Source organism: Phocoena sinus, chromosome 11 (genome assembly GCF_008692025.1).
Source record: "Phocoena sinus isolate mPhoSin1 chromosome 11, mPhoSin1.pri, whole genome shotgun sequence".
In the NCBI taxonomy this organism is placed as follows: Eukaryota; Metazoa; Chordata; class Mammalia; order Artiodactyla; family Phocoenidae; genus Phocoena; species Phocoena sinus.
This window is the reverse complement of record NC_045773.1, coordinates 63,590,769-63,614,430: the sequence shown is the minus strand read 5'-3', so window position 1 is coordinate 63,614,430 and position 23,662 is coordinate 63,590,769. Positions and strand designations below refer to the sequence as shown.

The window sequence follows — 23,662 nt, the reverse complement described above, 5'->3', positions numbered from 1 at the left end:
ACATGCTGCGGAGCAACTAAGCCTGTGTGCCACAACTACTGAGCCTGCACTCTAGAGCCCGTGAGCCACAAGTACTGAGTCCATGTGCCACAACTACTGAGCCTGCGCTCTAGAGCCTGTGCTCCGCAACAAGAGAAGCCACCGCAATGAGAAGTTGGCACACCGCAATGAAGAGCAGCCCCCACTCTCCGCAACTAGAGAAAGCCCGCGCACTGCAACGGGGATCCAATGCAGCCTAAAATAAATAAATTTTAAAAAGAAAGAAGCAGAAGTTCAAAGATGCTGGTCTGGGCCTTGGAACACAGGTAGTGCCTAAAAAGCACTTAATAAATCCAAAAATGAACGAGCTACGAGGACAAGTTTTAGCAGAATCATGGGAAAGAGTGAGGGAAAATCATAAGAAATAGAAGGAGGATTTTGGGCAGAAGAGTGACAATGGAGATAAGGGACTGAAAATGGGGACTGGGGAAGAACAGATAGGGCGAGAAGGAGAAAAGGAGGAGGGAAAGGTGTGTGCAGAAAGACAGGATGGGAGAAGATGAGGAGAGGCCACTGGAGAGCTGGATGTGGGAACAGAGGTGGGGGATGGGGTGGGGGGGTGGGGTGGGGACGAACTTGGGAAAATCAGTGCAGGAGGGCAGAAGGTGAAAGGCACTGAGGGGAGTGGAGGCTGGGACCACAGGGAAGGCAGAAGGTGAAAGGCACTGAGGGGAGTGGAGGCCGGGACCACAGGGAAGACAGAAGGTGAAAGGCACTGAGGGGAGTGGAGGCTGGGACCACAGGGAAGGCAGAAGGTGAAAGGAACTGAGGGGAGTGGAGGCCGGGACCACAGGACAGTTTGCTCGCAGCCGGCTAGGGGATGAAGAGTAGAGAGCAGTAGGGAAGCGGGAGGGGGAGCTCGGGTGTGGGAGCCTCCATGGAGCTATTTATAGCAGCCCCGTCATCTTGGGCTCTGTTGCCGTCAGCACGACGCTCCCCCGGCCCCCCGCCCCCGCGGCCAGGAATACCAGGCCCTCACACCCCCCCTCCCCAAATCCAGCTCCGGTGACATGGGAAGGGGGAGGGGAAGGTGTGACTCACCTATCCCAACCTCCCCTACCTGCCCCATCCCGGGGGCGGCCAGACATGGGGGGAAAGGAAGGACAGGGTTCTCCCTGGGGCGGGGGGGGGGTGGACTGGGTGAGGGGGAAACCCAAAGAGGGACCCCAAAGAGCAGACCACAGGAGCAAACAAGATTTCCTTCAAGCCCAGCCTCGGAGACAGTGCCCTCTGGACTTCTCTGCGGGCTTCTTCCTCAGGCTTCAGTCCATGGATTAACCCTCCAACCTCCCCTCCCCAGTCTGTTGACCTGCATACCCGTGCCACCTCCCCTTCTCTGTCACGCTCTACGCTGCACCTTCTCTCCTCCATAATACCTGCCAGCCCCACCCCACCCTACCACCCTTTTCTCATACCCTCTACCTGGATCACACTCTCCCCTCCTACCAACCAGCCCACCGCCCCTTCCCTGGATTCCTTAAATGTTCCTCCCAGGCTCCATCACTCCTTCTCCGTCCTTCTGTACAGTTCCTTCCATCCTGGGCTGGAGCCCATCCTTCTGACGGTCAGAAGAGTCCATCCCTCCTTGGCTTCACCTTCACCCCCTTTCCTGCCCTGCTGCTCACCCTCTCTGGGCACCCTGCACCAAGCCCCTCTCCTGCTGCTCCTCTGTTCTGACCCCTGTCCCACCACACCTCTCAATCAATCTGAAGCCGTCAAGCTCTACACTCAGAACCCCCACCCCTCCAGCCTCACTCTGGAGGCCCCTACACTGCACCCAACTCATCCCACCCCGCTCTAGCCCACTGCTCCAAGCCCTGTACCGGTCATGGTCAGCACTTCGGAAGCGAGGCAGGATCTGGCGAAAGCTGCTGGTCCGGTCAAGTTTGGGTTGTGACTTCGTACGTTTGATGGAGCTTTTTAGCCTCCGGCTCAGAAAGCCTTGCTGGGTGGGGGGGAAATGAGGATAGATGTGTTTTGGGGTAGGGTCAGTTTTACCTCCTCACCGCTCAGCTGGTAAAGAGTCCCTGGATGAAGGTGGGATGGGGGGAAAAGGGAAATCTCTAGAGGCGAGGAAAGGGGGATAGGAGCCCTGCTACCAGTTTGTCTTCCTGTGCTCTCATGGATGTGAGTGTACACACACACACACACACACACACACACACACACACCCCAGCCTGGAGAAGGTGGGAGGGCTGGTCTGAGAAGCAGGGGGGCAGAGCCAAGAAGGGGGAAACCAAAGGGGGGGGGGGCACACACACACATACTCTCTCTCACCCCTCCTTCCTCCTTTCTCATAATCCTCAGGCTCCAGCTGGGGCTGGAGGGGAGGAGACCCAGCTGAGCCACATCTGGCAGGTGCCTTCACTCACCGAGGGCCGAAAGGGTGCAGCGGGGGCGGCCTCCATGCTGTACTGCTTCCCCCCTGGGACGCTCTTCCTCCTCGAGCGACCCAAGTGGTATTCTGGAGGCGAGAAAAGGGCCGGAACAGAAGTTGGGGAGGGGGTTGCCGTTAGCCCAGGTTTCCACCCCTGGCCCCAGCACACTCGCCCACCTCCCTCTGCCCCTTAGCTCCAGCCTCACCTACCCCCCGGAAAGCAGCAGGAAGAGCAGCGGCGGCTGAGAAGCTGGCGGCGGGAAGGAGGGGGCAAGGAACCCGAGCCGGAGCCCCCGGAGGGGGAAGGGGTGGGAGGCCTTAGGCCCATGACTGGGGCTGGGCCTGGCAGTCAGCAAAGGGGCATGGCTGAGAGGGTCAGTAAAACTCCAGGAATAAAGGACACCGAAGATCCACAGAACCTAGGTCCTTGGTGCCCACCCCCCAGGAAGTGGCGAGCTGGTGGGGAAAGTCGGGTTAAAGGTCATTGACCAGAGGCAGGCCTTCCTCCTCCCTCAGCTGGGTACAACTTCCACCTGGCCCCTACTCCTGGAACCCCTGTCTGTCTGGAGGGCCAGAGCTACCTCCCATGACCCCCTCCCTGGACTGGAGGGGGAAGTCTTGGAAGGGACCTGTGAGGAGTGGAAGCGGAAAAAGCCTGGGGACTGAAAATTCAAGGAAGGGGTGGGGGGGAGGGGAGAAGGGGCTGGTTCCACGTGCACTGCAGTGGCAGGGACTCAGAAGTGAAGGGGGAAAGGGGAAAAGAGAAGAATGCAGGGGAACGGGCAGGGAGTGGGGACGATGGGCAATGGGGACTCGGGGGACTCCCAAGTGAGGGCAGGGAGAGGAGGAGGAGGGGAGATGAATGCCGATGAAGCTCAGACTGCTCAGAGTCAAGAAGGGTGGCAGCTGGGAGGAGGGAAGCTGAGGCTCTGCTGCCAGGGAATTTAGAGGGGCCAAGTGGCTAGAGGAGAATGAAAGTGGGGGGATGCCAAGCTCGGGCTCCAGCTCCAGAATGGCTGCCCAGGCCTGGGCTCCCCCCTCAGCCCCACAGTCACCACTGCAGCCAATGGGGGGGCAGGTGCTGCATCAGGGGCGGGGCTACCATCTCCATGGCAACAAGAAGCTACATGCTGGGGGGGGGGTGGACCGGAAGAGCTGCCTGTTAACCCTCTAGTTTCCAAAACAAGGGAGGGCCACAGCTACACGTTCACTGTCGGCTTGCTGAATTGCAAATCGCCTGCAAATTGCCCTAGAATCAGTCTCCAGCTTCCCTAGGCCTTTAAAACCTGGGTGTTAGGAGATGTGCACACAAAAATGTGGCTCCCATGACACAGGAACCCTTGTTAGTCCCTCAGGAACACATGTGTAAAGCACAAAAACATACACCGAGCTGTGGGGGGTACGTGCACATAAGACCCATGATACAAAAAGTAAAAAGGGATCTAGGTGCTTATGAGACATACAGGCAACTGTGAGAATGGGGGGGGGGGGTGCCACGGGTCCACATTCTGAGACCCTGGGGCCCAGATACCCCACAGGATACATGCTTAGACATATGTGAGCACTGCAACAGGGGAGTACATACTTGGACCCAGACACTCACATGAGAGCTGCTAGTGTGGATGTGGGGCCCGAGTCCCTCGGGCAGTCATGTGGGCAGCACGTTACAGAAGGGGACATTTAACCCAGAGACACACACAGGGCCCCCACACAGGGGAAGCCACTTTAACTTCTAAACCACATGTTTGAGTATACCATGATCCTGACCACATCAAGGTATCCCTGTATCCCCAAAGCACAAACATCCTTCATTCACATGAGAAGTACAACCACAACCACTGTCTCAGGACAACCCCTTCTTCTCCCCTAGCCTTTCCCTGACTCCAACACATGAATCCCTGGTTGCTACCAGAATACAGACAGACCAAGGAGCAAACGTGTTAATTACCCCTCTGTAACACACTCAACAATGCATCTAAGGGTCCAGAATATCTCCTTCCTAGTCTTTGCCTTTCTCAGGTCTAGCTGCCTGTCTCATGCCATGGAATGTAGCTCAGCCACTATTTCCATTTGCAAGCTCCTGTAATAAAGGCAGAAAGTCTAACTTCAAATCCACTAAAATTACATTTTGGAACTAAAGAATTAACAGATGGAGAATGGATTTGCTAATTGGTTTGCTTGGTTCTTGAAGTAATATAACCTTATACGTACAACCAAGCACTAAGATCCAAGAACTCACATATAAGTCAGAGGTACACGGAGGCCACATACACATACACTTACAAAGACCCTCACTGCCACAGTGAAAAAAAAGAGCAGAAACACAGAGGGAAAAGGGGCGGAGTGACAATCACAGGACATCCTGTTATTAGTGCTGCATGCAGTGACATGTGCAGAAAACAGGCACACGCCCATGTCCACACACAGAGCAAACCTGATAAGCATACACCACGATCCTGGGTCTCCATGTCCCATCCCTGCACGATGTATACACGCATGCACACGCATAACAGCCACCTACACAGACCCGTAACACAGGCATTGTGCACACACCCACACATGTACACACCCTGTATACACACACAATTGGACTCACACGCGTGCACACACACACACACACACAGCAAGGGCTTAGACTCCCACCTCTCCAACCTCTCTAATCTTGCCATCATCCACATAATCTCCCCTTGCCCTCCAATCCCCCAAATCCCTAACCTTCCCTTTGGCCTTTCTTCCCTGTCACACCCAGCTGGCAGCTCTCAAGGGGAGCCACAAAGGGAGGCTGCCAAAGCAGGTGGAGGAACAGAGTTGGACAGAGAGCAGAGAAATGAGGGGCAAACTCTGTGCTGGAAACAGGAACCTCTAACAGCAGTTCCTGCCATGCCAGGCCTCACTGTGAGCCAGCCTCTATGATGGCCTCCCGATCCAACCAAGCCTGATCCTACATGGCCTACACAAATCCCAACCCCATCTTGCCCTTTCTCCTCTGAGATCACTTTACCGAAGGCCTGACTCTCTCCGCCCCACAAGCTGCCTCCCCAGCTTCCAGGCCCCTTCTCTGCTGTCTCCAACCAGTTCCCCATCTTAAAACCTCTTCTCTCTCTTCTAAATCTGGCTCCACTATCTCCCACCTTCCCAGCTATTCTCCAGCTATTCTCTCTCCTGGGCTCTCTCTCCTCTGCAAGCCTCTCTCATTCCTCCTCTCCCCCAACTCCCCACTTTTCCTCTTTACCCCGCTCTTTCCCTTTTCAGCTTTTCTGTCCCCACTCCCTAACCGAGCAGGAGCTCACACCTGCTAGCCCAAAGGTGTTTCATACATGGTAGGATTCCAAGGAACACGCTCACACACTTACTCTCTCCCTCCACTTGCACACCACCCACATCCAGACACGCCCTGGACACCCATGCTGGGATTGACACAGATACCCAGGCCAATGATGGAACACACATGCAAAGACACACACTTGCCACCAGGGACACAGAAAATCCTTCTCATGCAGCCACACATCCCCACACACAGGAGGCTGATAGGAGGTGAGCCCCAGCAAGGAACATGCATTCTCAGGGTCAGAGGTGACAGGTACCAGTAAGGCCAAAAGCTGCCCCACAAGCCAGTGGTCAGCCCAGCAGCCCCCTAGGCAAGAAGCCGGCAGAGGAAAGATACGACAGGACAGACTTGAAAACCGCTGGCTGCACATGTGTGCACGAGGAACTGGGCCCCCGTGTGCACATGGCACCGACACACAGGGGACAGGAGCCTGGACAGCGACACACACGCGAACACCCGGGCTGCCACCTCCACCGAGGGTCTTCAAGACCACCCCACACCGGCCGCCCCCGCGCGCTCGAGACCCTGCCCCCACGAGGCCTGTCCCCGACCCCCCGACCTCCGCTGTCCCCCTCCAGTTACCATAACTCCCCCCACTCGGAAGATGCAGCGAGAACATGCGGAGGGAGCAGCTGCTGCCGCCGCCGCCGCCGCCGCCGCCGCCGCCGCGGCCTCCCCACCCCCCTCCCGGCGCCCACGCACACACGCGCCCCCGCCCCCAAGAGCGCGGCGCCCCCCCACGCGCGCGCTCCTCGTCCGCCCGGCCCCGCCCTTACCTCGCACCGCCCCCAGGAGGGGTCGGGGGGGGATGTCCCCGGTGGGGGAGGGGCCCCGCCCCTGCGCGGGGGAGGGGCGGGGTGCAGCGGTAGAGGGGGCGGCGCGGCCCGGCTCGCGCCGCCCGGCGCGGTGGGGGCGGCGGCGGGGCCCGGGACGGCCGGGACGGCCGAGCGGTGACGGCCGCGGGAACGGCTCCCTCCGCCGCCGCTCCCGCCGCTGCCGCCGTTGCCCGGGCCCCGCCGCCGTTGCTAGGCGACCGCTGCTGCCGTGGCCGCCTCTGTCACGAGCCCCGTCGCCCGGAGACAGCGCAAGAGAGACACGGGAGGGGGACGAGGGGACCCCCAAGACCAACCGGGCCTCCCACCATCCTCCTGAGCAGGACCCCCCATCAAAACCTCGGAGGGAACGAGGGGCTGCGGCTCCACCCAGCAGAGGAGGAGCCCTGGATGCCAATGCCCCTCAAAGGTCCGGCGACCTCTCCTGGGCTCGAGAGTCCACAGCCTTTGCACAGACCTTCTCAGACCCAGGTCCCCAGGGCCCCAAAGACTCCTATGTTCCCTGCAGCACATCCTCCATGCCCTTTACACATTCCACGTCCACCTGAGAACCCCAAACGTTCACCAGCTATCAACTCTTTCGCTAAACCCTCCCCCTAAATATATATACCCCTGGACCCCCTCCCGACCCCTATTGAACCTCCAACACAAACACCTCCACATACCGTCCTCCAACTCCAAACACACATGGGTGCCCTTCCCCTAAACACACAGGAGACCCACACCAGAGACCCCAGACCCTGAGAACTGAGGGTAAGGAGAAAGAAGGCGAATATGTGGGCTGAGACGCCAACCACCGGATATATGATAAACATGCTCCACAAGCATGTGACCATTCTGACCTCGACACACAGGTATGCACACATGTACACAAACCTTTCCCAGACATGGACATGACTGACTCCCTCTCTCTCTCTCTCTCACACACACAAAGATGTGACAGACATCACACACATTCTCTGTACACACTCCACCACCACCACCTGGCTTTGCCTCACAGAGATGTGCTACCCACACACCCCCATGGTCAGAAGTTTCCATGACAATGACACACACCCCTGGCCACCCATCCACCCAGGGTCCCAGAGCTGGTCCCCAAGGGCAGTAAGGCCTCGGCCTATGAGAAGAGGGCTGAAGGGAGCCAAGGGATGGAGACAGGCCACTGGCTCTCTCCAAGGAAGAGAAACTGGAAGCCTGGATCCCTGACGGGACGGGTAGCTGGTGGAAGAAAGGGGTCACAAGGGGTTGAGGGGATGAAGGACCTGGACCCTTGGTCCTGGAAGGGGAACAGAGTGGTAGGGGGCAGTAACAAGGGGGTTTCCGGGGGGCTGAGGGCGTCTCTCTGCACCTTGGCTGCAGATCTCTGTTCTCTGCCTTCATCTCCCCTCACTGTTCCCATGGAAACCTTTTAAGCGAACTTCTCAGGAAGACAAAAATCTTTTTTTAAATGACTAAAGAGGGGGGTGGAGGGGGGGCAGAAAGAGGGAGGGAGGGGAAGAGACAGATGGAGAGAGGGAGAGTTGGAGAGACAGACTGAGCACATAGCTCCACAGACAGGCAGAAAGATGAGATGGGGGTCTGATGGAGATCCACCGGGAGCAGAGGGGAGAGGCAGAGGAATCAAGAGGGACAGAGAAAATAAAGAAATCGGGGAGGAAAGAGAAAGAAGGTGATAGAATTGCAGAAAACAGAAACAGCTGATAAGAAGAGGGGAAAAGGGTAAAGAAAATAGGGAGGGTCCACAGGCCATAAGGTCTGGAAGAAGAATCAGGAGCGTGGGGGTGGGGCTGAGGTCTGGGGGCAGGGCAGGAACTAGGTCATTCTTTCCAAGATCCCAGACCTGGGGCTGGGAGGGGCACGGGCAACTACACTCGGACAGGAAGCTAAAGATCTAAGGAGACTATTTTTGCAAGCACCGGGGAAAGAGTCAAACTTCGCTGCTGGAGAGGAAAAAGGGAGCGAAACAGCAAGGACCGCTGGGGCCTCTCACCCACAGCCTCCGTCCCGCTCAGATCCCAGAGGAGGGCGCCTGCTCCGCCCAGGTTCCCACTCGCAGAATTCGAGACTTTGTCTCCGCCTCCTCCCGGCCCCTGACAGCTCCTCGGTTCCCGGACTCCCCCTCCCATGCAACCCTGTCCACCTTCAGCCCTCTCCCCGCGACTGTCCGGGGCACGAGAGCCTGCTCGAGCCTGCTCGGCCGCCGTACCATGCTCGCCGTGGGGCCGCCCCTCCACCGGCACGGAGACTGTGCGTCTCAGCAGTTTGTTGCGACTGGACTCGCTCCTCCGGTCCCGGATCAGAAGGGGGTGTATCTAGGGGATGCGGGGGGGGGGGGGGGTGTCAGACCTCGCTGGCCCAGGCCGTCCCTTCTCTTTCCCTCCCCCACCAAGGAAGGATGAGCCTGCCTTTCCACCAGGCCTGACCACCTTCTGCCCCCGCCCCTCTATACTCTTTTAAGTGTCTCGGGGTGAGTGGATTTCTCGATTTCTCGTTCCCTTCTCCCTCCGAGTCTGTCTCCCTCATTCCCTTCCGTCCCACCCTCCTCTTTTCTTCCACCATTTCTTTTGAAACACCCTCCAGGGAATTCCCACAACCCCTCTGGTCTTCGCTGCTCCCTGAATCCACTTTCCCCTTGACCTTCAGTTCCTCCATTCTCCCTGTTTTCCTCCCAACCTCCCACCTCCCTCACCCCCTTCCCTCCCTCCGTGGCTGTCACGGGGGTAGCAGAAGCTGCATTTATAATCAGGATCCACAGCTTGTCTCCCTCCCACGGCCAGGCTTGCGGCCAGAATGGGACCCAACCTCCCCACCCCCCAGAGGGCTTGGTCACCTCCCCCCACCCTTCATCTCCTTCCATCGCCCCTCTAACTTCCCTTTAGCCATCACCTCTCCCTAAGCCTCATCCCCAACTCGCCCTTGCCACCTCCTCCTAACCTCCACCCCTCCAAGAACCACCCACCCCACTAGTCCCCAGCCCGGGCTCCACAACTCAGCCAATTCCAGCTCCCTGTGGCCCTACACTCTGTCATTTCCCACTCCCTCCCTCCGCACCCTTCCTATTTCAGTCTCTGGCCACTGGTCCCCTGGACCTGTCTGTCCCCAGCTCTGTCATTCCTTCATCCCCCCACCCACTGTCCTCCCTCTTCATCCTCACACAGTCTCCAGTTTCCCCAATTCATCCTACAGACCTCAAACCCTTGGTCAAGACCGGTGACCACTAGTGAATCACTCAAATGCCCCCCAGTGCCTAAAACTCCCCAAACCACCTCTCCCTTGAGTCACCGTGTCCTCCCCTGGACACTTGGACTTGACTCTGTGCCTTGGAAGCTCTCTACCCAGCCACCTCTCCACACTCACTTGCCCCCCAGATCCCTTGAAACCCTGGTTAACCTCAACTCCAGTTCTAACCCTGCCTCGCTACACCCTCCCTGACAGCTTTCGGGGCGCATCTCTCACCACCCCTCTGGTCTTGCAGGCTGCCCTATCACTCTCTAAAGCTGATCCCCAAATCACCCCCACTCCCAGTCATGCCTCTGGGCGTCCACCCTTCATATTCACATCGTGTTTCCTCTGATGGATCCTCCACTGCTGACCCAGCTCCAAAGTCAGAACCCACACTCTAATCACCCTGCATGGCCGCCACCTCCCACAAGGATGCTCTGTTCATTTCACATCTTTCACTCTGGCTAGTCCCTGCCCCTATCCTACTCTTACTCCTTTAGACAACTTCCCATACTCCCAGTTCCCCTCACCCCCAGGCATCTCTTCCCTTATATTCCTTCCCCATGTCCCTGGCGAAAGCCCTCCCAGTGTCTCTCTAAACCCTGATCTCAGCCTTCCCCATCTTCACTGCCAACCACACCCAGACCTACTGACCTCTGTCATCTCTCCTGGTACCCTGCAGCCCCTTCCCAGCTTCCCCACTCAGAGACCCCACTCTCTGAGTCCTGTACTCTGCCCCACGCCAGGGAAAGGACAGGGAGTGGTCAGTGATGGGGCTTACTGAGTGGGGCGAGAGGAGAGGGTCCCGACGATTGCTTTGGAGACAATCCCTCCAAAGTGATCCCCATGTCTCTACCCCTCCTCCAAGCCCCTTAGTTTCCCTTCCCTAGCCTAACCTAGCCCACAATATGAGCAGGGCAAAAACAGGAGGCACCCACAAATCTTTAGAACCATATCTCCTCCCCATCACTGTACATGGCCCTCAAAGACCCCCTGGCCAAGGGGAGAGAACACCTGCCCCTTTTGACATCCCAACCCCAATCTCAGTGGCCACCCTCCTCCCACCACTTGCCAGTGTTTCTCTCTTTGCCTTCTTTGTGTCTCGCGTCCCTTCGCTAATGAGGATTCTCCCCATCCTTCTCTCCACATTTTCCCACACTACCCAGAGGTCTTTTCCCAGCCTTCCCACCCTGCTCACCTCGTCCTCATCCAGCATGAGAAGCTGGTTCCCCGAGATGATGCAGAACCGAGGGTTCCAACCAGGACGATCATATGGGGAATGAACGTATTGGGTTCGGTGCATAGGGGGTCCCCGTACATCTAGGGGGCAGAGACACACAGAAACGGTAAGGGAGGCTCTATGTATTTGGGAGACAGAGGTGTCTAAAATGGCAAGAAGAGAATCCATAAAGGGGCAGAAGGGGAACCCACCCGCCTTGAGGAGATCACAGATGGGGGTGAGGGCCCCAGTAACTTTACAGGAACAGAAGATAAGCTGCTCTATCTGGGGAAAAAGAGGTGAGGGGAATCACATCACAGGGGACTCTGGAGACTTGGCAGAAGAAATACAGAGGAGTGGTTCAGAGAGGGGAATTATATCATGACAGAGAAGGTACAAGTTGGAGGCAGAGAAAGGTGAAGGAGCTCTCCAACCACTTCAGAAAAATAAAAAGGTGGAGGGTGCAGCAAAACTGGCAGAAGAAAAACACAGGGAGGTTGGTGGCAAGTGTCTAGGAAGAGGGAGGTCATCCAGATAGCTGCAGAAGACAAGGATTTGGACGTGCACCACCCATCTGCAAGAGAGTAAGAGGAAGACTACAGAGCTGTGGGAAAGAAGGATGGGGATGTAGGGACATTTGGGTCATGAGACTCTAAGAGCTAAACATCTGGAAAAGAGAGGGAGTCAGGGAACTTACCTGTTCCCAGAGTCAGAGTCATGAGAGGGCCTCCCCTCCTGCCGCTCCTCTTTCCTCCACTCCCTCCTCCCCTAGCCCAACCCTGCTCATCCTTTGGGGAAAGATCTGGTTCTGCTAGTGGTGGCAGGGAGAATGGGTCTTGTAGGCATCTGGCTGTGGAGGGGATGGGGAGTGAGGAGGTAGGAAATATGCTGTTTGAATGAATACTGAATTGATGTCTTCCCCTACTCCATGCCCGGAGGTCGGAGGTCGAAGATTCAATACTGCCCCCTACACCACCCCCTCCCCGCCCTATCACGTCTACACAGACAGGATGGGAGCCAACTCTACAAGTCAGGAACCTCCCCAAGGCTCGGTGAGGAGCTTGAGGAAGAAAGAGGGGAGGGAAGAATGGAAGATCCAGGTATGTGACATAGAGCGGGTCTCCCAAGACTAAAGCTGGGATTGGGGACAAAACTTCTAAAAAAGAAGAACAGTAAACTAAGGGTCACCCCTGCTCAGAGACCCACCCCCACCCAGGGTCCTTCTTCCCCAACTTTGCTGTTCTTCTTCCCATGCCCCCATCCTTGCAAACTGCTTCCCCTTTAAACCCCAATGCCACACACCATCACAGGGACGTAGGAGACAGGCCCTATAGAAGACAGAAATCAAATTGGTGACATCAAAGTGATAGAAAATAGGCCTAAGGAATCAGAGTCAGAGTTTAGAGGAAGAAAAATCCTGTTACCTTTACAGGATAATTAATCATGGGTATATTGCAGGAAAAGAACTGGTCTTTGAACTTCATTCCAACTGAAAGCTCTGAATAGGAGTTTTGAAAAATCTAACCCCTTTCTGTCTATAAACATGTTTCAAATTTACCCAATCTGCAGGTCAGAGTCAGAGATGAGCCCCCAGAATACAGGTATCTAGAAACCCCAATACTTTGAAACTCTCACTATCTCAATGCCACCTCAGAGATTCTAACCAATACCCTCTAGATACAGAGATTACCAAAACCCAGGCTCTGGGACTGCAGACACTGCAGGAAACATGTCCATTGCAATCAGACCCTGAGGACCCCCAAAGGAGACATCTGTTGATACATATCATCATCATGGGAGGGACTGGTTCAGGCTGCAGCCACAGGGAGGCAGGTAAGAATTCAGGGGACACCTTCCGGGAGGGGGGAAGGACATGGGGAACTTAGCTTAGGAGCAACTCTGGAAATATACACATACAAATATTGTCTGGACTTAAGTAAGGATGATTCTGGGAAGCAGATGCAAGAGACAGAGAAACACAGTTGAGAAAGAGGAAAGATTTACTAGGATGAGCAATTCCACAGGGCTCAGATGGGGATCTCTTGTAGGTCCTGTTCCAACCACCAAAACCTATGTCTTTGCTCCCCAAATCTCCAACACCCCAGGAAGTAGAGGGGCCAAGAAAAGAGGAATGGGTGATAAGAGCTGGGGAAAGTGAGTAGGCACAGACTAGTGGTGATAAGATGGGGAATGGGGTGGGGAAGAGAGGATGGGGTGGAGAAGAAATAACAAGGATGGATCTAAGAGAAAAGGAGACAGGAATGATGGTAAATCTTTAGGGACAAGGGAATATACCAGAAGGGCCCAAATGGACATGGGGCAGAGAAAATGAGGTGGACCTCATAGGTACTAGGACAAGGGGGTCAAGAAGGAGGGGGCAAAGAGGTGGTAGAGATATAAGGGAGCTACCAGATAGAAGTGAGGAAGAGAATGGACACCAGAGAAGGGACTGATATAGGGGAAGGACAGAAGGGGGACTCATATAAGGAACGGACACCATATGGGGGGAAAGATATAGGTGATGGACACCAGAGGAGGGAGGGGGAATGGAAATAAGGATTGGAGGTGGGGGAGGGGGATAAAAGTGGTGAAGTGAAGGAAGTGGATGTCTGACCCCAGGGATTACATTTCAATGGTCAAGGGCCTTGATGAGGGTCAGAGTGTGGGGCAGGGTCCTAACCCGCCCCCTACTCCCATCACTCAGTCTTACTTGTATTGCCCCTTCCACACCCCCAACAAACACACACTGAATTTGGCCCTCCCCCTGCCCTGGTCTCTCCTCCCCCAACCCATTCCCCATTCTCTCTCTCCTCTCTTCCCTCCATCTGGACCCTCCATTCCTCTTCCCCCCTCCCCCCACTGTCTCCCTCTCTCTCCATCTGGCCCCTTCTTCTCTCCCTCCATCTCCTGTCTTTTTCTACCCCCTACCATACTCTGAGCCCCCTACCATATTCTTCCCCCCATCTTCTTGGCTTCTCTTTTCACCCCTATGTTTTCATTTTCTTCATTTTCCCCTCCTAGCCCTCTCCTAAAACTCTATCCTTCTATTTCCTTGATATTTTCCTCATCTCTCAGCTCCCATCTCAAAATTATTTCTGCAGCTCTTCCCCCAACCCTGTCCTTCTATCTTCCCACCCTTTCTGGCGATCTCTTTCCCCTTCATCATTTTCCCCTCAGCCCCCCTTCAAAGCCTGTTTCTTGGCTCCTCCGGCCCCTATCTACCCCTATTCTCTGACCTCCAATCCCTCATTCCCCATTGCTCCCATCCCCGCCTTCCCGGTCCTCCTCTCCCCTTCTATTTCAGCTGCTCCCCTCCCTGGCCCCAGCTCTGCCCAGCCCCCCCCGCCCCTCCCCCCTTCTCCCCCCCAACTGGCCCTCCCCCGCCCCTCACCACCGTACCTCTGAAGGGGGCATAGGACATCGCGGGGATGCTCCCCCGATGGATGGAGGCGCGAGACCTGCCTCATCAGGCCTGGGGGGAGGGGGCGGGGGGGCCGGGGGAGAAAGAGAGGAGAGAAAGAGGGGGAGAGAGAGGGGGAGAAGGAGGAGGAGGTGGAGGAGGAGGAGGAGAGAGGAGCGGAGAGGAGCAGAGAGGAGCAGAGAGGAGGAGAGAGGAGGAGGAGGAGGAGAATAGGAGCCAACGGCAGCAGCGGCAGCAGGGAGAGGGAGAGAGAGAGAGAGAGAGGGGGCGGGGGAGCGAGCGCGAGAGGAAAGAGCAGGAGGAGGAGGAGGAGGAGAGAGTTTCTGCAGCCCCCACCCCTACTCTGTGAGAACCAGAGAGGGAGAGACCCCTGACTCAAAAACACACCAGAGAGGGAGCAGTTCTAAAGATGCAGACCCCAGACCCTGAGATGGGGAGACCCCAGACCCACAGAGAAAGATACCTTGCCACCCGGGGTGGTGGGAGGGCGGGGGATAATCTGAGGCACAAACCCAAAGTCTAGAGGAAAAGAGACCCCAGTCTCAGAAAAAAAGACCCCAGACCCCCCGCCCCCCACTCTGAGAGATGGGTCAAAGGTCAAAACCTGAGCATCCTGTCTCAAAAAGGTTCTCCATAGCCACAGATATCTTAGACTCACGACTCAGACGTGATCTCAGGGACTGAGACCTAAGAACTAGACTCAAAGAAATAGATGAGACCCAGATTCAGAAAGAACCCAGACCTAGAATTAGGTCTTTGAGAACTCAGGCCCAGAGAGAGATATGAGACCCCAGACTTAGATCTCAGAGAAAATAAACTGCAGACTCGGAGACTGACAACTCGAGAGACACAGATACTCCAAGACCCTGGGGGCAGTGGGGGCGGGGCCAGGAGACACTCAGCTAGCCCGGAGATGCAGAACTCAAGAGACCCCAGACTCATAAAGAAGAGTTTCTAAGATCTCTGAGAGAGGGTGATCGCGGACCCAGAAACCCCCTAAACAAAAAACAATGAAACTCAATCCTGAGAAAGATGCTAATGCAAATACTGAAAGACCCCACAGAGATCTCAGAGACAAACTCCAAACCCAAAGACAGAGATCTCAGGGAGACCCCAGCCCCAGAGAGGCAGGTATGAAAGAACTCAGCCTGGGAAATGCCCAGTCATACCCACAGAGCAGACCAGAGACCCCCAGACCTAGGAGGAAGGGGGAATACTGGGTAGGGGTGACGCAAGAGCGTTTTTCTCTCTCCTCCTCCCACCTATTTCTCCTCTCATTGGCCCCTGTCTCCATTTTTGGGTCACAGGATGTGCTCGGGCCCCAGGGAGTTTATGTAGGACAGGTCCTGGCTCCTAGGGGGATGGGTTAAGGGAAGGAGACCCAAGAGTGAGAGGTAGACTTGTCCCGGAGAGTGAAACAGCAAGGGGATAAGGGACAAAAGGACCATCACTACTTCCTGGTGTCCTCTTCATATCCCCAACCTGCAGCCCTTCCCCCACACCCCACACCGATTCACCAGTCTGTCTCCAGCTTTGGGGTTTCAGTTAAGAGGGCTGAGCGCCCTCAGCCCATTTTAATCATCTTCTATCCCATTTACAGGGTCTCACTCTGTCCTTTTTTTAAAAATGCATCTTTCCTCACCTAGGCATGGTCTTGCCATGCCGTGTCTGCCTAATCACTCCCCCCTACCCAGGGACAGCTGGTTCCTCAGGTTATACTTGTGCATCCCCAATTCAGGCATCTGTCACTCCTAACCAAAATGGCAGGGGGCGTTCTCTCCACCCCCTGAGGTTCAATCTCCTAAGACCCTCCCACTCCTTAAGGCCTCGGGAACAGTGTAGGGGCTGTTACTAGGCACATTCTGGGGTTTAAGGATGACTCCCCACTCCACAACCTGACGCATCGACTCTGCGGGGTCTCCAGACCCCCTTTCCTTGCGCCAGGTCTCTCATCACGTGGCCTGCGAGGCTGTCCCGCGATTGGTCTCTTCGCGTAGCTCATTGAAGTACCGCCGCCTGAGGGGACCGGCCCCCTCACGTGACAGTGGAACGCCGCTGCGGCTCTCCTCAGCCTGCAATAGGACGTTTCCGGTTTACACGGAAACAGGTGTCCCATTTCCGTGCACGTCTGCAGACCCGGCTGTTGATTGGTTGGATCCCTCTTCGCCCCTCCCTCACTGGGAGGCGGGACAAACTGGGCCACGTGAGGGCAAGGATTGGCTGGCTCTGGGGGTTAGGGTGGTCTGGCTTCTACTGTCACGTGGTCAGCGCTGTTTTCTTATCACGTGGCTGCTGCCCAGGTAAGAAGAGGCCGCTCTTCCTAGCTTTGGGGGCCCTTCCTCGGCGTAACGTGTGGCCTTTGATATTCAACTCTCCTCTACCAGCAGAGGCTGCATGAGGGGGGGGCGGGCTCCCGCATTCCTGCTCGGCGGAGGGGTGAGTGACCGGCCCCGCCTCTTCCGGTCCTCGAAGCTTCGACCACCACCCGCACCCCAAATCCCAGAGGTTGGCCCGGGAGGAGGTAGTGAAAACCGAGTCTTTGTCATAATTTTCCAAGTTTCTCTCTCAGCTTCAGGGACCTTTTCCTTCGGGGTGCAGAAGAGGGAAGGCAGAGCCTGAGTGTCTATCCAAGCAAAGGGTTCCCGGGGTGCAATTTCCCGGGGTATTTATGGGGAGACACAGAACTCACTTCCTGCTCTCAGGCCGCTCTGTTCCTGTCGCTTCTTTGGATGCCGGCCCTGCTTCCTGTAGTCTCTCGCCTTCTGTTGCTACCCCGAGCCCTGCTGTCCATGGCTTCAGGAAGCCCCCCGTCCCAGCCCTCGCCGGCCTCGGGCTCTGCCTACGCTGCCGGCTCGGTCTCTGCAGCCTTTGTCACCTGCCCCAACGAGAAGGTCGCCAAGGAGATCGCCAGGTGGGGACCTCAGTGTGGAGCGAGGAAGGATGCTTAGGAAGGGAGAGTTGGAGGTGGGGGAGAAGAGTGCCCTCCCGCTGCTTCTTGCCTGTCTCTGGGCTGCCAGTGCAAAAATCCGGGTCACGGGGTTTCTAAATGGGGCTGTCTTTTCACCTTCAGGGCTGTGGTGGAGAAGCACCTGGCAGCCTGCGTCAACCTCATTCCTCAGATTACATCCATGTGAGTTATAGAAGTTGGGGGTTAACCTACCTCTCGGGTCTGACTGGCAGTCTTTTTCCTTGGGGGAAATCTTTGCTGCCACAGCGCTCTCTTCCTGACCTTTTCAGCTATGAGTGGAAAGGAAGATTGAGGAGGACAGTGAAGTGCTGATGGTGAGAAACGTCCCCTCACCCAACAAAAACTTAATTCCCTGACCACTTACTTTGATCCCTGTCCCTCGTCTGAGATCCTGAAATCAATTTCACCTTTTGATTCAATTGTCTTCCCTCCCTTAGATGATAAAAACCCAAAGTTCCTTGGTTCCAGCTTTGACAGATTTTGTTCGGTGAGAACTTTATGGGTAGAGGCGAGGGTGTTGTCCTGTGGGGTGAGACTTGCTGGGCAGTCTAAGGGGTGGGCTCCTTCGGGTAAATCTCTGAGTGATCCCCCATCTTTTTCCCAGTTCTGTACACCCTTACGAAGTGGCCGAGGTGATTGCATTGCCTGTGGAACAGGGGAACTCCCCGTACCTGCATTGGGTGCGCCAGGTTACAGGGTCAGTTCCTGAGTCCGGCACAGCCCCACCGTGATGAGCCTTTGTTTTTGCCACGTTCCCTTCATATACTTCAATGCCCCCTGCCTTCCAGGTGATGACTGGACCCTTAATAAAGCTTTAGTTCTGTCATTTTCCTTTTTTCTTGTCAAAAAGTGAATTTGGTTGGGGAAGATCAGAAGTGCTTCTAGTCCCTTGTTCTCATCTTTCAGAATGGACTCAGAGCTGCTAAGTTTATTTATTTTTATTTCAATGATACAGAGCCCAGGATTCTTTATCATCCTCCCCTCCTCAGTCTCCGTCCCCAGGGTTAAATAATTTTTAAAATATTTAAAAAGCTGTAACAAAATAACATCAAAGGAAATGGGAAGAGGAATGGGGGAAGGGTCAGGAATCATGAAGGGAGTAGAGAAGAGAGAGCCTCTTCCCCAACCCCCCACCTGGATTCCAGCCTGGGCAGTAGGGCGAAGTATCCCCTAGAAGTACCCCCTACTGCCGCAGGTACATCCAGCTGTAGGTGAGGTCAGAGGTCAGGGTATGAAAGTGCCGGTGTATGTGAATGGGGAAGTAAGTGGGCAGAGGCAGGCTGTTCAGAAGATGCCCCCTCCTCCCCACTCAACCAGGTACTGCACAGAGCCATCAGGCCGTACTCTCCGAGCAAGGACCCGGACGGGGGTCCCCTCGGACAGGTAGCCGACCCCACCTCGGACTCCTCCCCAGTTCCAGGAGACAAACTACGGCACAGGGGAGAAGGGGGTGCTGAGCGTCTAGGAAGACCTGGGGAGGAGGCTGGGACTGAGGAAGATGAGGCAGTCATCGAGTGGGGGGCACTTTTAGGGAGGTCTGTGGGGAAACCAATGTGAAGTTCCAGGGTGACCTAGGGAGAGAAGGCAATTGTCAGTCCAGATGGAGATTAAGGACTGACCAGAAATGGACGCCATATGTGGATTAGAGAAACAAAAAAAAACGGTTAGAGACCAAGGAACTTAAGAGCACAGAGGTGAAGAGGAAAGAGGTATCACAGGTAAAGGAGTAGAATCTCACCTGTCTGGGGGTTCACCATCCCAGAGGTCCCTGCGGTGCTGGCAGAGGGGTGGAAGGAAGCGAACATCCGGATGGGACTGCTGGGGTTGGGGGAGGGGGAAAGTCAGGACCCGAAGCAGGGGAACAGGACCCTCTCCCCTGAGAAGGGCAGAGCTCAAACACTACCCTCAAGGAACCCCTGTCCCCAGAATACTGGAAGCAGACATTGGCTCTAAGTGTCTCTAGGAAAAGAAGTGGGCAGCCAAGGGAGAGAGGGGAAAGAATCTGGGTGAGAAAGTCCAGAAGATGTAGACGACTGGAAGAGAGGTTCCAAGGAGTACACCTGGCTGGAGGCAGGAGGTGCACTGACCTGGGCAGGCAGCGGGCATCTGTGGGCCGGAAGTTGTAGCCGCTGCTGCCCTGGTAACTCTGGTTAGGGCTGGAGGGTGGTGGAGACACTGAGGCCTAGAAGGAGCAAAGGACTGAGAGATAATCCTTGATTTCTTCCCACACCACCATTTGCCCCACGGGGTGCCCCTGCCCTTGTACCTGCAGTGCCCTCTGCAGACGAGCCCGCTCCCTCTGCTCCTGGGGCTCGGGCTGGTTGCGCACTGCTGAGGGTGGTCCCAGCTCCTCCATTTTCCCCTTCTGCCTCCTCCTCAGGGGCTCTGGCTCCGGCCTCCGGCGCTTCCCCAGGGGACGTGAGACCCCTCCCCCAGGGCCCTGCCCTGAAGGAAGCTGTAAGAGGCCTCCTTATCCCCCCAGCCCCCTCCCGGACACCCCAAGACCTCCCCGACTCCATACATACACCCTGAGAACTTCCCCATCCCCCTGGACCAGTGACCTGGTGGGGGCTCCATCTCCAGTAGGGGCCTCCACAGGGGGAGGGATCCGAGCATGGAGACCAAACAAGCATTTCTCTTCTTAATCTCCCTCCCTGAAATGAAACTGGGGTAAGGGGAGAAATACATATAAGGTCAGTGCCGTAGAAAAGGGACCCTCCTATGCCATTACTCAGTCCTTTCAGAGGTGATCTTCCAGGTGGGCTGCAGCCCCTTCCCCTCCCAGGCTGCCATACCATATCTCCATCTCTTTCTGAGCCTCCCTCCAACTCACCGGTCCTTGTGGCTATTGAGAGCAGAGAGGAGCCTGGAAGAACGTTCTCCCTTGGGGGTGTCTGAGAGCTGGGGGAGGGGAAGGAAAATGGGGTCAGGGGAGCAGTGATTCCCTCCCTCCCCCTTTTCTCCACATCTCCCTGGTCCACCCTGACCCCCAGAGCTGCACTACCCCTTACCTCCCCAAGGAGCAAACTGTCCCAATTCTCAGAGGTGAAGGGGAGGATCTCACGGTCAAAATCAAAGTATTTTTTCTTACAGCAAACGCTGAGGTGGTAGAGGACAAGATGAGCCACGTCCACCTGGAGAAACATTAACTTGTCAAGGTGGTAGAAGGGTTACAAAACCCAGGGGGTGTCCCAAGGCGGGGGGGCTGGGGCCTGTAAGGTGAAAAACTGGCGGTGTTGAGGGAGGAGTTACGCTGAGTTCGTGCCCCATCCAGCTCACCAGCGAAGCTGTAGCCTCCGGACCTTCTCAGGGCCCCCCCCGACACACACAGCATTCAAACTCATAGAACCTGGACGTGGGCAAGAGGGAGAAAAATACTTTTTACAGGAAAACTACACCATGCTGTGGTGGGGGGGGATGCCCAAGCAAGGACCGGGCCAACAGGTAAGCAAAGCTGCAGAGGTTGGGAAGAGACCAGGTCTGGGATGGGAGGGTGGGGGATGGAGGGGATGGAGCAGAGCTCTTGGAGAGCCCAGCCAGGCTCACCTGTCCCCGTAGAGGAGGGGCTTGCTCAGACACTGGGTGCAGGCCTCATGGAACCACTGTAGGCAGCTCCTGCACTGCAGCATCTTCAGGTTCCACCTGAGGGGAAACACAGGACCAGTGACCCCCAAATACCCCTCCTTAACTGCCCCAAACCCAGCTCACCACCTTCTCCCACACCTTCAACACTCAGCCAGCCACCCTGTTCTTTCTCCTTCGTTCCCTGCATCCACACCGCCCCCCACAACTTATTCCCTAACCCCCGCCCCTCACTACTCACTCCCCAGGGCCACCACAGTAACAGTAGCTCTGCTGCCGGTTGCTCAGATGCCCGGCGTCCCAGTCCAACCCCTTTAGTCCGTACGGCAGGGACAGCTTCATGCCCAGCATGGCCCGGGCATAGGGGCCCTTCTTCAGCGCACCTCCCCTCTGCAGGTGGAACAGGCAAGCGGCCTCAGGGGTGGGGGAAGAAAGGACTCGGGAGAGGCTGGGGGTGGGAGGCTCCCACAGGAAGGTGCCTTTACCTTGGTAGCGATGGCAAAGACGCACTGGCGGCAGACCCAGGATGTGCCCTCTCCCTCTCCGGGGGCTGGGGCCCTTGGAACGTGGCAGTCCTGGTGATAAGCTGAATAACGATAATATTGATAGACCACTCATTGCATTGCATACCTGTCTGCACTAGGTGTTGGGACAGGAGGAGTCTTACCCATCTCATTTCATTCTTGACCGTGGTCCTGCTGGGGTGGGCGTGTTACCTTTATTTTAATAGCAGGTGAGGCAGCTGTGGCTCTTTAAAGTTTAGGGACTTGCCCAAGGTCACATGGGTAGAAAAGGGTGTATTTGAACTACTTTCTGCCTGCAGAGCTCACATGTCCCATCCCATGTTTGCTGCTCCCTGTGCTGGAAGGGAGTGAGGTTACAGGGTTGAGGAGATGGGCCAGAGCAGTGACTTGGGGACTCAGGCCAGGACAGGTGGTATAAGGACCAGTGCTAGAGGGAAGGGTGAGAGGCAGCCTGGAAGGCCCAGGGCAAGCTGGACCATTCAGGTGTCCCGCTCTCTCACCATGGCGACACTTCTCACAGCTGACCAGCCGGTTCCCAGGGACCACAGTCTCAGAGCGACATACACAGCAGAGGAGTTCCTCCCCAGGGAGGGCAGCTGTGAAGAATACAGTGTCAGAAGGCCTGTCCTTAAGCCCTTTCTGCCCCCACACCAGGTTTCTGTTTTCCACGGGATGCACACCCTCAGGCCTCTCACCAGGGCTGATGTCTTTCCATAGAACCAGAAACTGGGAATCATCCTCAAACTGGACCAGACACACCTCCCGAGCACTGTCCACCTGGAATGGGTGGGCACAGAAGATCAAATGGAAGTCAGAACTAGATAAGGGAAATGAGAAAAGGTGACAAGTCAGAGATCAAAGGTCTTACCTTTTTGATGGTCCCCAAGTATAGCAGCCCATCTGTCCATCTGGCCAGCACATCTTGACCCTCCCAAAGTCGAGGCCTGGAGCCTGAGGTGGGAGCAGGGGAAGCTGGGTCCCAAAGTGGGGGGGCACCAGAGCGGCTCAGCCGGGGGGGCTGTGCCATTGCATCCTGGGGGGGCCTAGCTAGAAGTGGGATGGGAGGAGAAAGTTATGAATATTGAGGAACTGGTCCCCATTTTCTTTGCCTATTTTTCTGTCAAGGACTCAAGCAGGTGTGCCCCCAGTCTCCATTTCCCTGAGACACCTGGATGGGAAACCACTGGGCCCCCCTCCCGAGCTTCTTGACTCCAACTCTCCCAACACAGTCACCACTGGCTCTCTTCTCCCTACCCCCCCTACCAACCTAGTTCTCTAGTTTCCCAGCTTCCAGGGCTCCCCTGGGATGTTATATGCTGGCCTTGAGATTTTAGCAGAAACGATGGTTGCAGAGGTAAAGGTTACCACTCAATTTCTACTACCACCTTCTATTGCTGTTTAGAGGGATCATAATTGGGGTACTGTTTCCCAGAGATGTGTTTTAGGAGCTTTTTCTGGAGATGTTTTCCAGAGTGTTAACGGTTGCCTCCCGGGCCCGCGTGTCTCATTCAGAACAATCATCTTGATGCCAGGTTATGTCAGGTTACCCTTAAATTCGGGGCTCCCGCCCCCGGGTTAGATAACTTCCCTGAGTGCCCCGGGAGGGGGGCGTGTCCCAGTCTCGGTCTCTACTCCCCATGACGGCGAGTCCGAGAGGGGACTTGAGTCGGCCCGACCCGACCCGATGCCCGGGCGACGCGGCTCTCCCGCCCGCGCCCTGCGCGCCGACCCCCGGCTCCCTGCCCCCCCCACGGGCGCCTCCCGCCGCCTCCTTACCAGTGACAGCTGGGGCCGCCGGGAGCCGGGCAGAGGCAGACGTGGGAGACCGAGGCGAACCCCCCCGCGCGGGGAGGGCACGTCTGGGCGTCGGGGGGCGTGCAGGCAGAGACCGGGGGGTCCCCAGGCCCAGCCCCTCCGTCCCGGCGGCTCTGGGGCGTATGACGCAGCAGCCAAAGCAGCGGCAGCGGCAGGAGGAGGAGGCGGCGGGGGGAAGGAGGGGAGGGGAGGGGAGGAGAGGGGAGGAAAGGGAAGGGAAGGGGAGGGGAGGGACAAACCGGCTCGGGGGGAGGATGGTGGGAGGGGAGGACTAGGGGGAAGGAGGAGCCGGGGGTAGGGGGGCGGGCCCCACCTCACCCCACCTCCCACACCT

The 23,662-nt window shown here is 56.5% G+C and overlaps 3 protein-coding genes across 6 annotated transcripts in view; 1 reads left to right on the top strand and 2 right to left on the bottom strand.

The window, feature by feature from the left end:
* Window positions 1-14,472, bottom strand: part of SYNGAP1 (synaptic Ras GTPase activating protein 1) — a 31,573-nt gene extending 17,101 nt beyond the window's left edge. For 2 of the 4 annotated variants that reach the window (XM_032650041.1, XM_032650040.1), the window contains exons 1-4: window positions 10,998-11,164; window positions 8,784-8,889; window positions 2,412-2,503; window positions 1,863-1,984 (exon numbers count right to left, since the gene is read on the bottom strand). In XM_032650041.1, the coding sequence (XP_032505932.1) occupies window positions 1,863-1,984; window positions 2,412-2,503; window positions 8,784-8,889; window positions 10,998-11,102 (425 nt within the window). In that variant the 5' untranslated portion in view covers window positions 11,103-11,164. Of the gene's footprint in view, window positions 1-1,862; window positions 1,985-2,411; window positions 2,504-2,626; window positions 2,759-8,783; window positions 8,890-10,997; window positions 11,165-14,417 lie in introns of those variants that run through there. The other 2 variants (XM_032650043.1, XM_032650039.1) reach the window with 2 other exon arrangements.
* Window positions 14,473-16,733: 2,261 nt separating this feature from the next.
* On the top strand, window positions 16,734-18,236 carry CUTA (cutA divalent cation tolerance homolog). Its single transcript, XM_032648865.1, is given in 7 exon segments — window positions 16,734-16,875; window positions 17,142-17,350; window positions 17,510-17,569; window positions 17,677-17,690; window positions 17,693-17,721; window positions 17,845-17,894; window positions 18,012-18,236. Coding segments are annotated over 7 exon segments (531 nt in total). The 5' UTR covers window positions 16,734-16,833; the 3' UTR covers window positions 18,139-18,236.
* Window positions 18,237-18,330: 94 nt separating this feature from the next.
* Window positions 18,331-23,544, bottom strand: PHF1 (PHD finger protein 1). Its single transcript, XM_032650286.1, is given in 19 exon segments — window positions 18,331-18,819; window positions 18,822-18,978; window positions 19,124-19,167; window positions 19,170-19,225; window positions 19,495-19,589; window positions 19,674-19,862; window positions 19,962-20,044; window positions 20,047-20,072; window positions 20,241-20,308; window positions 20,419-20,541; window positions 20,683-20,724; window positions 20,726-20,756; window positions 20,954-21,049; window positions 21,231-21,379; window positions 21,475-21,575; window positions 22,014-22,109; window positions 22,209-22,290; window positions 22,382-22,560; window positions 23,290-23,544. Coding segments are annotated over 18 exon segments (1,725 nt in total). The 5' UTR covers window positions 22,541-22,560; window positions 23,290-23,544; the 3' UTR covers window positions 18,331-18,691.
* Between the last annotated feature and the right edge of the window lie 118 nt (window positions 23,545-23,662).